General features: G+C 49.3%; 1 protein-coding gene across 2 annotated transcripts in view; it reads left to right on the forward strand.

Annotated features, from left to right (window-relative positions):
* The window catches only part of mat2b (methionine adenosyltransferase 2 non-catalytic beta subunit methionine), a 57589-nt gene that overhangs the window by 16156 nt on the left and 24375 nt on the right, over positions 1 to 17058 (forward strand). The window contains exon 1 of one of the 2 annotated variants that reach the window (XM_059650580.1): positions 7139 to 7317. The exons of the other annotated variant lie outside the window; for it this stretch is intronic. Within the exon in view, the coding sequence (XP_059506563.1) occupies positions 7195 to 7317 (123 nt within the window). The 5' untranslated portion in view covers positions 7139 to 7194. Of the gene's footprint in view, positions 1 to 7138; positions 7318 to 17058 lie in introns of those variants that run through there. 2 annotated transcript variants of the gene reach the window in all.

The raw sequence follows: 17058 nt of genomic DNA on the forward strand, positions 1-17058 counted from the left end.
TTTTCTGGTATCATGTCATTATTTGGGAAGCATGACCCCTTCAATCCTACTGTTGAAGACGGGACCCAGTGTGTGGAAAGAATGCATTACTTTTTCCTGGGAAATAACATTGGGGCAGATGAAAAACAATGAGTAATTATCCTCACAGCTTGCAGACCCGTGGCTTTTTCAGTTATCAGGAGCCTAATGTTTCCTGAGACACCTGATACTAAAACCTTTCAAGAGTTGATGGATTTAGTTAAGGAATATTACGACCCTGAGACTCCACTAATTCTGACACAGCCTTTCAAGAACCACGGGAATCGGTGTCGGGACTTTTGTTGAGGTTAAGTTGACTGGCAGAGGGCATCTGACTTTGGTTTGAACTGCTATCTGCCCATCTGCATCAATGGAGCTTAAGTGGATAGGGTCAAGGGTGTCAAGTTCCTAGGAGGGACGACAGCCAGCAATCTGCCCTGGACCACCCACATGGATGCTACGGCTCAAGAGGCACAACAATGCCTCTTCTTCCTCAGGAGGCTTTGGTTTAACTCTTAATGAGATGGTGATAGACTATTTGGTATAGTGATTAATGATGGAAGCAAGCAAAAGCATCTACTAGCTGAAGCCCAACTGGAATGCAAACAATTGGCTTTGTCAGTATAAAATGCAGCAAGTGGAGCATATAAGTTGCAGGGTATGCCAATGGAAGTAGACACCCTCGCCAGCCCAACTGAGCTTGGGGGGCACCACTAGAGTGAAGGCAATTGCACAGCCTGACTCAGGACATATCCTGAACAGAGGGACTCTAGGTGAGTAGGCAAGCCACTGTTGTTGCTGCTATGTGGACTTGAGACAGCAAAGAGCCCCACCACACTGAAATGAAATAAGAAAACTCATAGGTCAGTATCCAGGAGAGTGCACACCCTGGAAAACCCACCTACTTCTGGTTTGGAACAGCCAAATTGCTCAGCAACCTCCAAATCAGAACTAATCAAAATATACTATGAGAGAGTTGCAGTGGGAGAGAGATCCCCTGAGGTTTATCCAGAGGGAGGAGGGTAACTTCTTCAGGGTAGGCATCCCTGGAAGAGTCTTCACAGTGAGGTTAAAATTGTATCAGAGATAATGGGAACTGCAGATGCTGGAGTATCTGAGATAACAAGGTGTAGAGCTGGATGAACACAGCAGGCTAAGCAGCATCATAGGAGCAGGAAAGGTGACATTTCAGGCCTAGACCCTTCTTCAGAAAATAATAAATTAATAAAATCTGCTCTGGACTCCGAACTTTAGGTTTGCCTGAGACCTTGGTTAGACTGAGAGCCTATACTGGAGAGGCTTTACAGATTAGGGGTATGACTTCGGTTCTGGTCTTGTATGAGAAGCAGCCGGTGCAGTTACCGCTGATTGTAGGAAAAGGCCTGGGTCCCAGCCTGATGGAGCGAAATTGGTTGAGAAAGATTCATTTTGATTGCCTCAACATTTTTCAGTTAGAAAATGACTGCCTGAGTGAGGTCCTAATTAAATACCTGGATGTTTTTCAAGGTCTAAGGACTATCAGAGGGGCCAAAACCACCTCACACGTTGACAAGGAAGCATCTCCATGATTCTGCAAGGCCAGGCTGGTGGCATTTGCCTTATGGTCAAAGTGGAGGTAGAAATCAGAAGGCTAGGAATTGAAGGAATCATCAAATCAGTCCAGTTTGTGGAATGGGCAGCACCGGCCGTACCGATTGTGAAGCCTGACAGGACGGTTTGCCTTGGTGAGGATTTTAACAAATGGTAAACCACTTCTCACAGCTGGATAAATACCCAATCCCTCGTGCAGCTGGCTTGCGCACAAAACTGGCAGGGGCTGCTGCCCTTCACGAAGCTGGGCATGAGCCATGCATACATGCATTTGCGGACAGAAACTACAGAGAGTTGTGAACACAGCCCAGACCATCACTCAGGCGAACCTCCCATCCATTGCCTCCAGCTACATTCCTCATTGCCATTGAAAGGCAGCCAACATCATCCAAAAACCTCTCCCACCCCAGTTGTAATCCCTTCCAATCTCTTTCCATCAGGCAGAAGATACAAAAGCTTAATCACATGCACCAACAGGTTCAAGAAAACGCCTTCTCTGCTGTTATTAGACTGCTGAATGTACCTCTCAAATTTCAAATCTAATGTTGATCTTGCTTTTGTACACCTGTGCAGCTGTAACTTTGTACTCCTTGTTCTGTTCAATCTGTGTGTCCTTGGATATTATGATCTGCCTGTGCTGCATGTAAAACAAAACTTTTCACTGTACTACGGCGCATGTGACAATAATAAATCAAATCAAATCAAAAGAGTTAGCCTTGGAAATGGCCTCGTGGCCAAGGCATAGGTTTTAGGGAAGTGAAGAAGCAGCTTTCATCATCTAAGGTGTTGGCACTCTATGATCCCAAGCGAGATCTGGTGCTAACATATGATGCCTCCCCATATGTTATTGGGGGTAGTGTTGGCTCACAGAAGGCCCAACAGCAGGGAATGCCCAATAGCCTATGCTTCCCAGATGTTGGCTGATGCAGAATGCCAATACATCCAGAAAGAGAAGGAAGATTTGATGGCCATCTTTGGTGTGAGAAAGTTCCACCAATATCTTTACGGACATATACTTGCAATCGTAGCAGACCACAAAGTCCTGCTCAGGCTACTTAAATAGGACAAGGCCATGCCACCCATAGCTTCAGGGTGAACTCAGCAGCGGGTTCCATTTCTAAGCACATACAATTACAAGTTGGCACACTGTCCAGGAGGCCAAGTTGCAAATGCAGATGTCTTGAGCCATCTCCTGCTGGCAGATACACCACTGTGCCACCACCACTGGAAGAGTCCACTCTGGATTTAAGCTTTCCGGACACCTTTTCTGGCACTGCTGACGATATCAGGCTGTGGACACAAAAAGATCTGGTCTTGGCAAAACTGAAACAGCTGGTGATGATGGGGGGAGACAAAAGGGCCATCGCAACCAGAATTGAAACCTCTGTTGGCCTGGCCAGACCAGATCACTGTAGAGGACATTTTATTAAGAGGAGCAGAAGTGATTGACCCAACCAAAGGTTGCTGCCAGGTACTGGCTGAACTGCACCAGCGTCGTCCAGGGCTGTTTAAAATGAAGATCTTGGCCGGCAGTTATATCCAGGATTGGATGCCGAAATAGCCATGTTGGTGGTCCAGTGCCCAGAGTACCAACAAGAACAAAAATTATTGCCCAGCACCTCCACATTTGTGGGAATGGCTGTGTAAATCCCGGACTCAGTTACACATTGACTATGATGGCCCTTTCAACGTGTTAGTCATTGTGGAAGCCCATGCAAAATGGTTGGACATGCATAGTGTTCATTCGTCAAACATGGGGACAACGATAGAAAACCTGCGCGCATCTTTTGCAATACAGGGGCTCCCGGAACTGATGGTCACAGGCAATGTGCCATCATTTACCAGCAGGGGACCTGAGTACTCCCGAAGGTTGAGTGGCATTAAACAAATAAGGACAGCTTCAGACCATCCATTGTCCACTAGTCTGGCGGAAAGAGCAGTCCAAACTTTGAAGGCAAGTTTAAAGAAACAACCTACAACTTCACTCAATACCAAACTGTCACAGTTTCTATTTGATTATCGGACCATCCTTCATGCAACTACAGGGATAGCTCCAGCAGAGTTGCCGATGGGGTAAAAAAAACCAACAGGTTAAGAACATAGAACATAGAACATAGAACAGTACAGCACAGAACAGGCCCTTCAGCCCACAATGTTGTGCCGACCATTGATCCTCATGTATGCACCCTCAAATTTCTGTGACCATATACATGTCCAGCAGTCTCTTAAATGACCCCAATGACCTTGCTTCCACAACTGCTGCTGGCAACGCATTCCATGCTCTCACAACTCTCTGCGTAAAGAACCTGCCTCTGACATCCCCTCGATACTTTCCACCAACCAGCTTAAAACTATGACCCCTCGTGCTAGCCATTTCTGCCCTGGGAAATAGTCTCTGGCTATCAACTCTATCTATGCCTCTCATTATCTTGTATACCTCAATTAGGTCCCCTCTCCTCCTCCTTTTCTCCAATGAAAACCTGAATTAAACCTGATCTTCCCGGAGAGGGACGGTGAAACAGCATCAACAACACCAAAGCTGGGCACCAGAAACCTTAAGTGAGAGAGACAGTTTACTTTAGGGGATGCAGTTTGTTGCCGAAACCATAAAAATGGCCCTGTTTGGCTAAGAGGCATGGCCAATGTGAGGTTGGGTCCCATGACATATGAAGCTTGGGTTGGTGAGGCAGTCCTGAACAAGCACATGGACCAAATGAAAATTGCCGACTTGCAAATGTGACAGGAGCAAAACATATATACAAGAGGCAGGCTATGGTCTGGTACATGCTGCTAGTATCTGAGGCTGAGTTGGAGGAACCAGATCCGGTGTGAAAATGCCCAGGAGAGGCTACAAGACAAAGAACAGGCCCACGATCCTGGCCTTAGAAGGGGAGAGATGAAGTGATTATAATAAGGTCACTTCACATAATATGAGATCCCTGTTTGGGGCTGTTAACATGGTCCAGTCAGGGAGCCTTGGCTGACATATAAACGGGGATGTCAGAAGTTCTGTCCATTCTGAGAGCTGGCTTGAGGAAGCTGAAACAGTGTCAAGTACTATGCATGTGTAGATAAAGGGTCACTTGGTGATGGGATAATAGCCTGCATGGAGCTATTTCAAACTTAATTGGAACATATAAGATGCTGCAGGCCCTTGACAGGGTAGGTGTGGAGATGATATTTTGTTTCAGGGTAAATCTAGAACCAGGGGGCACTATTTAAAACTCAGGGGCCACCTATATTAGAAAATGTTTGAAGTAGTCTTTATTCTGAGAATCATCTGTCTTTGAAATGCTCTCCCTGAAGACACTGTGGAAGGAAGTTCCTTGAATATTTTTAAGGCAAAACGAGATAGATCAGACATGATCAAATGAAATGGTGGTCAGGCTCGAGGGGCTGAATGGCCTTCTCCTGCTCTTTGGACCTATCCTGGCATTGTAACATCTGGAGGTGCAGAGAATACTCTTGTTTATTTGTCTATTGTGGATAACAGGGCCTGCTTAGATAGTTTCTACATGGGAAGCTAATTGTCATTGGTTGATACAGACATTTTCACAGCTAATTGGATAACACCCACAGTCAACCGAAGTGTCATTGGATAAAGAGAACTGCAGATGCTGGAGATTCCAAGATAATAAAATGTGAGGCTGGATGAACACAGCAGGCCAAGCAGCATCTCAGGAGCACAAAAGCTGACGCTTCGGGCCTAGACCCTTCATCAGAGAGGGGGATGGGGGGAAGGGAACTGGAATAAATAGGGAGAGAGGGGGAGGCAGACCGAAGATGGAGAGTCCCTGAGGTAGGTCCGGAGGGAGGAGGGTAACTTCTTCAGGTTAGGCATCCCTGGAAGAGGCTTCGCAGTGAAGTTAAAATAGTATCAGAAATAATGGGAACTGCAGATGCTGGAGATTCCAAGATAATAAAATGTGAGGCTGGATGAACACAGCAGGCCAAGCAGCATCTCAGGAGCACAAAAGCTGACGTTTCGGGCCTAGACCCTTCATCAGAGAGGGGGATGGGGGGAGGGAACTGGAATAAATAGGGAGAGAGGGGGAGGCGGACCGAAGATGGAGAGTCCCTGAGGTTGGTCCCGAGGGAGGAGGGTAACTTCTTCAGGTTAGGCATCCCTGGAAGAGGCTTCGCAGTGAGGTTAAAAGAGGCTTGGGGACCGCTTTGCAGAATACCTCCGCTCGGTTCGCAATAAACAACTGCACCTCCCAGTCGCGAACCATTTTAAGTCTCCCTCCCATTCCTCAGACGACATGTCCATCCTGGGCCTCCTGCAGTGCCACAATGATGCCACCCGAAGGTTGCAGGAACAGCAACTCATATTCCGCTTGGGAACCCTGCAGCCCAATGGTATCAATGTGGACTTCACCAGTTTCAAAATCTCCCCTCCCCCCACTGCATCACAAAACCAGTCCAACCTGAAGGGTCTAGGCCCGAAACGTTAGCTTTTGTGCTCCTGAGATGCTGCTTGACCTGCTGTGTTCATCCAGCCTCACATTTCATTATCTTGGAATTCTCCAGCATCTGCAGTTCCCATTATCCCCAGCCTGTCTCTGCCTCCCTAACCTGTTCTTCCTCTCACCCATCCCTTCCTCCCACCTCAAGCCGCACCTCCATTTCCTACCTACTAACCTCATCCCACCTCCTTGACCTGTCCGTCTTCCCTGGACTGACCTATCCCCTCCCTACCTCCCAACCTATACTCTCCTCTCCACCTATCTTCTTTTCTCTCCATCTTCGGTCCGCCTCCCCCTCTCTCCCTATTTATTCCAGTTCCCTCTCCCCATCCCCCTCTCTGATGAAGGGTCTAGGCCCGAAACGTCAGCTTTTGTGCTCCTGAGATGCTGCTGGGCCTGCTGTGTTCATCCAGCTCCACATTTTATTAGAGATAATGGGAACTGCAGATGCTGGAGAATCCAAGATAATGAAATGTGAGGCTGAATGAACACAGCAGGCCCAGCAGCATCTCAGGAGCACAAAAGCTGACGTTTCGGGCCTAGACCCTTCATCAGAGAGGGGGATGGGGTGAGGGAACTGGAATAAATAGGGAGAGAGGGGGAGGCGGACCGAAGATGGAGAGGTCTGATGAAGGGTCTAGGCCCGAAACGTCAGCTTTTGTGCTCCTGAGATGCTGCTTGGCCTGCTGTGTTCATCCAGCCTCACATTTTATTATCCACATTTTATTATCTTGTCATTGGATAAACCCGACATTACCCCGGTAACGGCAGCTGATTGGATAACTTCAATGCCGACTGCGAATTGTCATTGGTTAATACGGATGTTTATCTCGGTGGCTGCAATCTAATGCATAATATGCACGAAGGTTAATTGTTATTGGCCAAAGCAAATGCCAATCATAGTGTGGAGGGTGGGACCATCCGATTCACGGGTCTTAGTGGTCCAGAGGGATCCCACCTTTAAAATGGAGATTGGTGGGGTGTCTGTCCATCAGAGAAGGTCGGTACGGATTGGCCCACTGCCCAATGACGAAACGAAAGTGTAGGCGGAGAGGTCAGCTCATACGCCTATTGGTCAGCTCGTCTGTCCGTCAGGTTGGTTACCAAAGAGAGAGGGGCGATGATTGGCTCCTGCGGCTGGAAGTTTGCGGGTTCCCGTCCCAGTTGGAGTCGCTCGGTCATGGTGGGCCAAGAGAAGGAGCTGAAGATTCACTTCAGCCCGGGATGTGTCCGGCTGCTGGAGGTAAGCGGCAGGTCGCCGTCTGTTCCCCTCCCACGCGGCGGCCTGGGCTCGGAGCCCAGTGGGTAAACAATCCCGGAGGCAAGCCCAGGCCCTGAAACCCTCTGACAGTCAGCGCTGTGGCTCCAGGCCCCAAGACAGACCGTGAAGTACAACCCGCAGCCCTAGCACGCAGGGTCAGTACTGAGGGAGTGCTGCACTGTCACAGGGTCAGTACTGAGGGAGTGCCGCACTGTCAGAGGGTCAGTACTGAGGGAGTGCCGCACTGTCAGAGGGTCAGTACTGAGGGAGCGCCGCACTGTCAGAGGGACAGTACTGAGGGAGTGCCGCACTGTCAGAGGGTCAGTACTGAGGGAGTGCTACACTGTCAGAGGGTCAGTACTGAGGGAGTGCCGCACTGTCAGAGGGTCAGTACTGAGGGGGTGCCGCACTGTCAGAGGGACAGTACTGAGGGAGTGCCGCACTGTCAGAGGGTCAGTACTGAGGGAGTGCCGCACTGTCAGAGGGTCAGTACTGAGGGAGTGCCGCACTGTCAGAGGGTCAGTACAGAGGGAGTGCCGCACTGTCAGAGGGTCAGTACAGAGGGAGTGCCGCACTGTCAGAGGGTCAGTACAGAGGGAGTGCCGCACTGTCAGAGGGTCAGTACTGAGGGAGTGCCGCACTGTCAGAGGGTCAGTACTGAGGGAGTGCCGCACTGTCAGAGGGTCAGTACTGAGGGAGTGCTGCACTGTCAGAGGGTCAGTACTGAGGGAGTGCTGCACTGTCAGAGGGTCAGTACTGAGGGAGTGCTGCACTGTCAGAGGGTCAGTACTGAGGGAGTGCTACACTGTCAGAGGGTCAGTACTGAGGGAGCGCCGCACTGCCAGAGGGTCAGTACTGAGGGAGCGCTGCACTGTCAGAGGGTCAGTACTGAGGGAGCGCCGCACTGTCAGAGGGTCAGTACTGAGGGAGCGCTGCACTGTCAGAGGGTCAGTACTGAGGGAGCGCTGCACTGTCAGAGGGTCAGTACTGAGGGAGTGTCACACTGTCAGAGGGTCAGTACTGAGGGAGTGTCACACTGTCAGAGGGTCAGTACTGAGGGAGTGTCACACTGTCAGAGGGTCAGTACTGAGGGAGTGTCACACTGTCAGAGGGTCAGTACTGAGGGAGTGTCACACTGTCAGAGGGTCAGTACTGAGGGAGTGTCACACTGTCAGAGGGTCAGTACTGAGGGAGTGTCACACTGTCAGAGGGTCAGTACTGAGGGAGTGTCACACTGTCAGAGGGTCAGTACTGAGGGAGCGTCGCGCTGTCAGAGGGTCAGTACTGAGGGAGCGCCGCGCTGTCAGAGGGTCAGTACTGAGGGAGCGCCGCGCTGTCAGAGGGTCAGTACTGAGGGAGCGCCGCGCTGTCAGAGGGTCAGTACTGAGGGAGCGCCGCGCTGTCAGAGGGTCAGTACTGAGGGAGTGCCGCGCTGTCAGAGGGTCAGTACTGAGGGAGTGCTGCACTGTCAGAGGGTCAGTACTGAGAGAGTGCTGCACTGTCAGAGGGTCAGTACTGAGAGAGTGCTGCACTGTCAGAGGGTCAGTACTGAGGGAGTGCTGCACTGTCAGAGGGTCAGTACTGAGGAAGCGCCGCACTGTCAGACGGTCAGTACTGAGGGAGCGCCGCGCTGCCGGGGGGGGTCAGTCCCCGAGGGCCAGTGCCGCGCCGCCGGGGGGGGGGGGGGTCAGTCCCCGAGGGCCAGCGCCGCGCCGCCGGGGGGGGGGGGGGTCAGCCCCCGAGGGCCAGCGCCGCGCCGCCGGGGGGGGGTCAGCCCCCGAGGGCCAGCGCCGCGCCGCCGGGGGGGGGTCAGTCCCCGAGGGCCAGCGCCAGAGGGTCAGTGCTGCGGCAGTGCCGTAGGGGTGCCCTTTGCTGCTGTATAAAATTTAGTAGTTTTATTCTTTTAAAGTGCAGTGTGCCATCACCCCGAAAAGAGAGGAAGACAAGGAATCTGCTAACTCTAGAGCTCTTAGCTTCATGTCTACTGTTGGATAAATAACAGTTGATATTAGAAACGTTGCAATGCCAGGCTATTTAGAAACATACAACATAATCAGGCAGAGTCAGCCTCATTTCACGAAGTGGAAGCCATGCCTGACAAATCAATTTGCATTTTTTTGGGGCGGTAACAGCAGAATTGATAAAGAGTAGCCAGTACGTGTAATAAGCTTGGATTTTTCAAAGACTGTTAAATAAAATTCACATATGAGGTGAACCTGAGATGAAATCCAATCGTAACAAAGCGTGAAGCTGGATGAACCCAACAGGCCAAGCAGCATCTCAGGGGTGGCCATGGGTACCCGCATGGCCCAGGCTGTGCCTGCCTCTTTGTAGGTTACGTGGAACAGTCCCTCTTCCGCACCTACACTGGCCCCAAACCCCACCTCTTCCTCTGTTACATTGATGACTGTATCAGCGCCGCCTCTTGCTCCCCAGAGGAGCTCAAACAGTTTATCCACTTCACCAACACCTTCCACCCCAACCTCAAGTTCACTTGGGCCATCTTCAGCGCATCCCTCACCTTCCTGGACCCCTCTGTCTCCATTTCAGGCAACCACCTAGAAACTGATGTCCATTTCAAGCCAACCGACTCCCACAGCCTCACAGAATACACTCCCAGCAAAAATTCCATCCCCTATTCCCAATTCCTACGCCTCTGCCGCGTCTGCTCCCAGGATGAGGCATTCCACTCCCGCACATCCTAGATGTCCAAGTTCTTCATGGACTGCAACTTCTCCCCCCACAGTGGTCGAGAACGCCCTTGACCGCATTTCCCGCAACACATCCCTCACACCCCGCCCCTGCCACAACCGCCCCAAGAGGATCCGCCTCGTTCTCACATACTACCCCATCAACCTCTGGATACAACGCATCATCCTCCGACACTTCTGCCACTTACAATCCGACCCCACCACCCAAGACATTTTTCCATCCCCACCCTTGTCTGCCTTCCGGAGAGACCACTCTCTCCATGACTCCCTTGTCCGCTCCACACCCCCCTCCAACCCCACCACAGACGGCACCTTCCCCTGCAACCGCAGGAAGTGCTACACTTACCCCCACACCACCTCCCTCACCCCCATCCCAGGCCCCAAGATGACTTTCCACATTGGCAGATGTGCAGGTGAACATCTGCCAATGTGGTGTACTGTATCCATTGTACCCAGTGTGGCTTCCTCTACATTGGGGAAACCAAGCAGAGGCTTGGGGACCGCTTTGCAGAATACCTCCGCTCGGTTCGCAATAAACAACTGCACCTCCCAGTCGCGAACCATTTTAAGTCTCCCTCCCATTCCTCAGACGTCATGTCCATCATGGACTTCCTGCAGTGCCACAATGATGCCACCCACAGGTTGCAGGAACAGCAACTCATATTCCGCTTGGGAACCCTGCAGCCCAGCGGTATCAATGTGGACTTCACAAGCTTCAAAATCTCCCCCTCCCGCACCGCATCCCAAAACTAGCTCAGCTTGTCCCCTCCCCACCACTGCATCACAAAACCAGCCCAGCTCGTTCCTGCCTGCCTGACTTGTTCTTCCTCCCACCTCAAGCCGCACCTCCATTTCCCACCTACTAACCTCATCCCGCCTCCTTGACCTGTCCGTCCTCCCCGGACTGACCTATCCCCTCCCCGTCTATACTCTCCTCTCCACCTCTCTTCTCCTCTGTCCGTCTTCGGTCTGTTTCCCCCTCTCTCTCTCTCTCTCTCTATTTATTCCAGAACCCTCTCTCCATCCCCCTCTCTGAAGAAGGGCCTAGGCCCGAAACGTCAGCTTTTGTACTCCTGAGATGCTGCTTGGCCTGCTGTGTTCATCCAGCTTCACACTTTGTTATCTTGGGTTCTCCAGCATCTGCAGTCCCTACTATCTCATAATATCTAGTGATATTGGGCAATACCATATTGGAAGAATAGAGAATATGCTGTCTAATAAAATAGAGTTGGTACAGCAGGGTCATTTTCACAATGGCAATTTGTAACTATTGGTGTGCCTCAGTGATCAGTGCTGGAGCCCCTATTATTTACAATATATATTAATGCCTTGAATGAGGGAAGGAAATATACTTTTGCCACATCTGTAGATAACAGAAAAGTAGGTGGGAAGGCATGTGGTGCAGAGGACTGACAGTCTACAGAGGCATTTAGGTGGGTTAGTAAGTTTGCAAAAATTTGACAGATGGAATATAGTGTGGGAAAATGAAAGATTATGTACTTTAGCAGGAATAATAGAAGCTCTGAATATCATTTTGTGCAGTGGTCTCTCTGCATTGAGTGATTTGTGTGTTTTCGTGCAGGGTCATGAAGCGCTAACTTCCAGGCTCTGCAGTAAGGTTAAAGGTAAATGGAGTGTTAGCCTCCATTTCAGTAGTAATGGGATATAAAAATAGAGAAGTCTTGCTAAAAGTATACATGACATTAGTTGGACCATATCTGGAATACTGTGAAGTCTTTTTGGACCTCATATCTCATGAAAGATGAATTAACATCGGAGGCAGCCCAGAGAAGATTCACTTTGCTGATCCTGGGTATGGATGGATTTTCTTAAGAGACGTTGAAGAGATTAATCTTGAACTCAGTGAAGTTTTGAAGAATGAGACGACACATTCCTGAAACCCACAAGGTTTTTAGGAGACTTAGGTGTAAACTGAAACAAAAACAGAAGTTGCTGGAAAAGCTCAGCAGGTCTGGCAACATCTGAGAAGAGAAATTGGAGTAAACGTTCTGGGTCCTGTGGCCCTTCCTCAGTTCTGACCCAAAACTTAACTCTGATTTCTCTTTACAGATGCTGCTCGACTTGCTGAGCTTTTCCAGCAAGTTCTGTTTTTGTTTCCGACTTACAGCATCTGCAGTTCTTTTGGCTTTTACTTAAATGCAAACTGGTTGTTTACTCTTCTGGGAGAAGCTAGGACCAGAGATACAAACCCAGTAAGGGTTTGTCCATTTAAAATGCATGAGCGTAGTGAACCTGTGGAATTCTTTATTGCAGAGGACTTTCAGATTGGGTTGTCAAGCATTTTGAGACTGTAATAGATGATATTTTTAATCAGTAAGTGAATCGAAGGTTATGAAGATAAGGCAGACAGTGAAGTAAAGGACCATCAAATCAGCTATGGTCTTGAGTGGCAGAACAGATTTTATGGGCTGAATGGCCCACTTATGATCTTCTGTCTTATGGTCTTAGCACAGATTAACTGATTCTTTAATTGCAGATTTTGGGAACTTGAGGTATGCATTGGCAGCTGTGTTTCTTGCATTTTGTCTCCACCTGTTCCTGCCCCACCGAACTCATCTCCACCTGTCTGGATTCCACTTCCTCCCCTTTGGTCCAGGAACTCCCTACCTACGTCTGTGACACCACCTACATCTGTGACACCGCCCACACCCTCCACCTCCTCCAGAACTTCCAATTCCCTGGCCCCCAACACCTCATTTACACCATGGATGTCCAATCCCTATACACCCGCATTCCTCATGCAGATGGCCTCAAGGGCCTCCGCTTCTTCCTGTCCCGCAGACCCGACCGGTGCCCCTCCACCGACACCCTCATCCGCCTAGCCGAACCCGTCCTCGCCCTCAACAACTTCTCTTTCGATTTCTCCCACTTCCTACAGTCAAAGGGGGTGGCCATGGGTACCCGCATAGGCCCCAGCTGTGCCTGCCTCTTTGTAGGTTACGTGGAACAGTCCCTCTTCCGCACCTACACTGGCCCCAAACCCCACCTCTTCCTCTGTTACATTGATGACTGTATCAGCGCCACCTCTTGCTCCCCAGAGGAGCTTGAACAGTTCATCCACTTCACCAAAACCTTCCACCCCAACCTCAAGTTCACCTGGGCAATCTCCAACACATCCCTCACCTTCCTGGACCACTGTCTCCATTTCAGGCAACCAGCCAGAAACTGATGTCCATTTCAAGCCAACTGACTCCCACAGCCACACCTCCTCCCACCCACCCCCCTGAAAAAATTCCATCCCCTATTCCCAATTCCTTCGCCTCTGCCGCGTCTGCTCCCAGGATGAGGCATTCCACTCCCGCACATCCCAGATGTCCAAGTTCTTCAAGGACTACAACTTCTGCCCCCCGCAGTGGTGGAGAACGCCCTTGATTGCATTTCCTGCAACACATCCCTCACACCCCACCCCTGCCACAACCGCCCCAAGAGAATCCCCCTCGTTTTCACATACCACCCCACCAACCTCCGGATACAACGCATCATCCTCCGACACTTCCAACATTTACAAACCGACCCCACCACCCAAGACGTTTTTCCATCCCCACCCCTGTCTGCCTTCCGGAGAGACCACTCTCTTCATGACTCCCTTGTCCGCTGCACACTCCCCTCTATCCCCACGACACCTGGCACCTTCCCCTGCAACCGCAGGAAGTGCTACACTTACCCCCACACCACCTCCCTCACCCCCATCCCAGGTCCCAAGATGACTTTCCATATTAAGCAGATGTTCACCTGCACATCTGCCAACGTGGTATACTGTATCCATTGTACCCAGTGTGGCTATCTCTACATTGGGGAAACTAAGTGGAGGCATGGGGACCGCTTTGCAGAACACCTCCGCTCGGTTCACAATAAACAACTGCACCTCCCAGTCGTGAACCATTTTAAGTCCCCCTCCCATTCCTCAGACGACATGTCCATCATGGGCCTCCTGCAGTGCCGCAATGATGCCACCCGCAGGTTGCAAGAACAGCAACTCATATTCCGCTTGGGAACCCTGCAGCCTAATGGCATCAATGTGGACTTCACAAGCTTCAAAATCTCCCCTCCCCCCACTGCATCCCCAAACCAGCCCAGCCTGTCTTCGCCTCCCTAACCTGTTCTTCCTCTCACCCATCCCTTCCTCCCACCTCAAGCCGCACCTCCGTTTCCTACCTACTAACCTCATCCCGCCTCCTTGACCTGTCCATCTTCCCTGGACTGACCTATCCCCTCCCTACCTCTCCACCTATAATCTCCCCTCCACCTATCTTCTTTTCCCTCCCACTTCGGTCCACCTCCCCCTCTCTCCCTATTTATTCCAGAACCCTCACCCCATCCCCCTCTCTGATGAAGGGTCTAGGCCTGAAACGTCAGCTTTTGTGCTCCTGAGATGCTGCTTGGCCTGCTGTGTTCATCCAGCTTCACACTTTGTTATCTTGGATTCTCCAGCATCTGCGGTTCCCATTATTACGGACTATGGCCTGGTGTTGTGTGATTTCTGACCTTGTCCACCCAGTCCAACACCAGCGCCTCCCATGTCATTTCTTATATTAGAATAGTGACTGTTTGTTGACGGTTTAAGAGTTCTGAAGTGGTGAGGCCTTGGACTATGCTCAGTACATACATTCTTTTAGAATTCTGGAATTTATTTGAATGTTCTGGCCTGCTCCCTCAAATACATGTTCATCCTGCCATATGTTTAGCAATGCTTTTTGTTGTGCTGTCTCTCTGGGGACAATTCCACATATTCCATGCAACTTCTGTGCGTTAAAATTTTTTTTATTTCTATAACCTGAGCAGTTTTTGTTTTAAACTTGGGCCTCTGCCTCTGCCTCTGGTTCAGTAGTCCGTGGTAACCTTCAGCATTTTGCCATATTGTAATGAATAATTGCCTTTAAAACATCTTCAGCATGGAAACAGACTCTTCAGTCCAACCAATCCATGCAAAACAGTCTTAACACTGAAAATTCTGTTTTCTTTCACACCAATGTTAGTCTCTTCAGGATGACTCAGACCTGGAGATGAGTGCTTTGGCCTTTCTCCGGAAAACCTGAATCTTTCTGGAACATACAATTAAATGACTTTAATTTATCTGCTACCCTTAATGTGCATGAATGCCACAAGGCGTTTCATGGAAGCATTATTCTGTACACTTGGTAATAGGCTTGGTCAAAATTTTAGGTGCGTTCTTGAGCTGGTGAGGCGCTGGGTTGGATGTGGTGGGGAAGAGGACATGGAGAGGCTTAGATAAATTTCTGAGCTTTGGTCCTCAGCAATGAAGCCACAGTCCCAATAACAGAGCCAAGACCACTGAGGATATGCCAGCATTAGAGGAAATCTAAGATTGTGGAGAATTTATTTTCTGAAGGAAATTGCAAAAGTTTGAAAGAGTTGAGTGAGAATCTTATAATTGAGGCATTACGGAGAGCCAGTGTAGGTCAGTTATGATAAATCTGTCATCAGCAAAGTTTAAGATCAAATTGACCAGTTATACAGTCATATAGTTGTTCAGTGCGGAAGCAAGACCCTTTGGTCTAACTCATCCGTCCTGACCAGATGTCCTAAATTAATCTCATTCTATTTGGCCCATATCCCTGTAAACACTTCTGATTCATATTCCCATCCAGATCCCTTTTTAAATGTTGTAAATGTACCAGCCTCCTCCACTTCCTTCAGCAGTTCATTCCATACATACACCACCCTCTGCAATGAAGAATTGCCCCATGCGTCCCTTTTTAAATCTTTCCCCTTTCGCCTTAAACCTATGCCCTCTGTTTGGACTCTTTTTACCTTGGGGGAAAAGACCTTGACTATTCATCCTGTCCACATCCCTAATGATTTTATAAACTTCTGTAACGTCACCCCTCAGCCTCGACACTCTAGGGAAAGTGGTCTCAGTCTGTTCACTCTCTCTGTATAGCTCAAACTTTCCACATCCTTGGAAATCTTTTCTGAACCCTTTCAAGTTTCACAACATCCTTTCTATAGCAGGGAGACCAGAATTGAATGGGGTATTCCAAAAATGACCTTACTAATGTCCTCTACAGCCCCAACATGACCTCCCAACTTCTTTACTCACAACTTGGCTTCAATCTAAGGTACAGAGAGCAGGAGATGATTATTAGACTCCTCTCTCCCATGGGATTTCCTGTTGGATATGGGACAGCTGAGTTGCTGTTGCCTTTTCTCCATCCCCATTAACTGAGCGTTCTCTCATGTATTCTTGGCCCTGTGCTGATCTCTAACCATCGTGACAAATAATTGGCTAATGCTTATGTGAGAATGCTGTGAATGTGTTGCCTGCTTGTGTTCCTCCCTCAAACAGTATTTAATTAACTTTACAGAGTCTGTAATAAGCTGATCCTGGGTAAAAAGTATGTTCAATGGACTTAAATTCTACTAAAATCATCTTAAAATGATTTGAATATAATAATTTTAAGATGACTGTTACTGTCTGCACAGAGTATATAATAGCTCATTGTGCAGAAGATGTGCAGCTGTCTTCAGCCAGTGTGATTCCTGAAATAGTTCATTCGGGTCAAAGTCTTGAGCACTTGGAGAGGATCAGTGGGGTCAGGATAACAAGGATCTATTGTAATGTCTAGTGTCAGGAATCTTGAATGAAAATAAGTGACTAGAGAACATAAATTAAAAAGGAGGAGACCTGCTACAACATTCATGATGACTTCTTATCGCCACTTCACTGTCCTGATATTCTTTGCCTCAGATCCCATAAATGCATTAACCTTGGGCTTGAGCACTTCCCACAATTGAGCATCTATCTATAGCCATTTGGAATGGAGAATTCCAACGTTTCTTTACCCTCTTGGAGAAGAAATCTCTCCTCACCTCAGACCTAAGTGGCCCATCCCTTAGCTTGGGGTTCTATTTTCAAATCACCAACTATGAGGGAATCATACTCTGACCTTTTCTCTCGTTGACACATGGAATTTGGAGGTTGCTGGCAGTGCCGGTATTAATTTTTTGCCCCCAGTTCTCCTTGAGAAGG

Source organism: Stegostoma tigrinum, chromosome 13, assembly GCF_030684315.1.
Source record: "Stegostoma tigrinum isolate sSteTig4 chromosome 13, sSteTig4.hap1, whole genome shotgun sequence".
Lineage (NCBI taxonomy): Eukaryota > Metazoa > Chordata > Chondrichthyes > Orectolobiformes > Stegostomatidae > Stegostoma > Stegostoma tigrinum.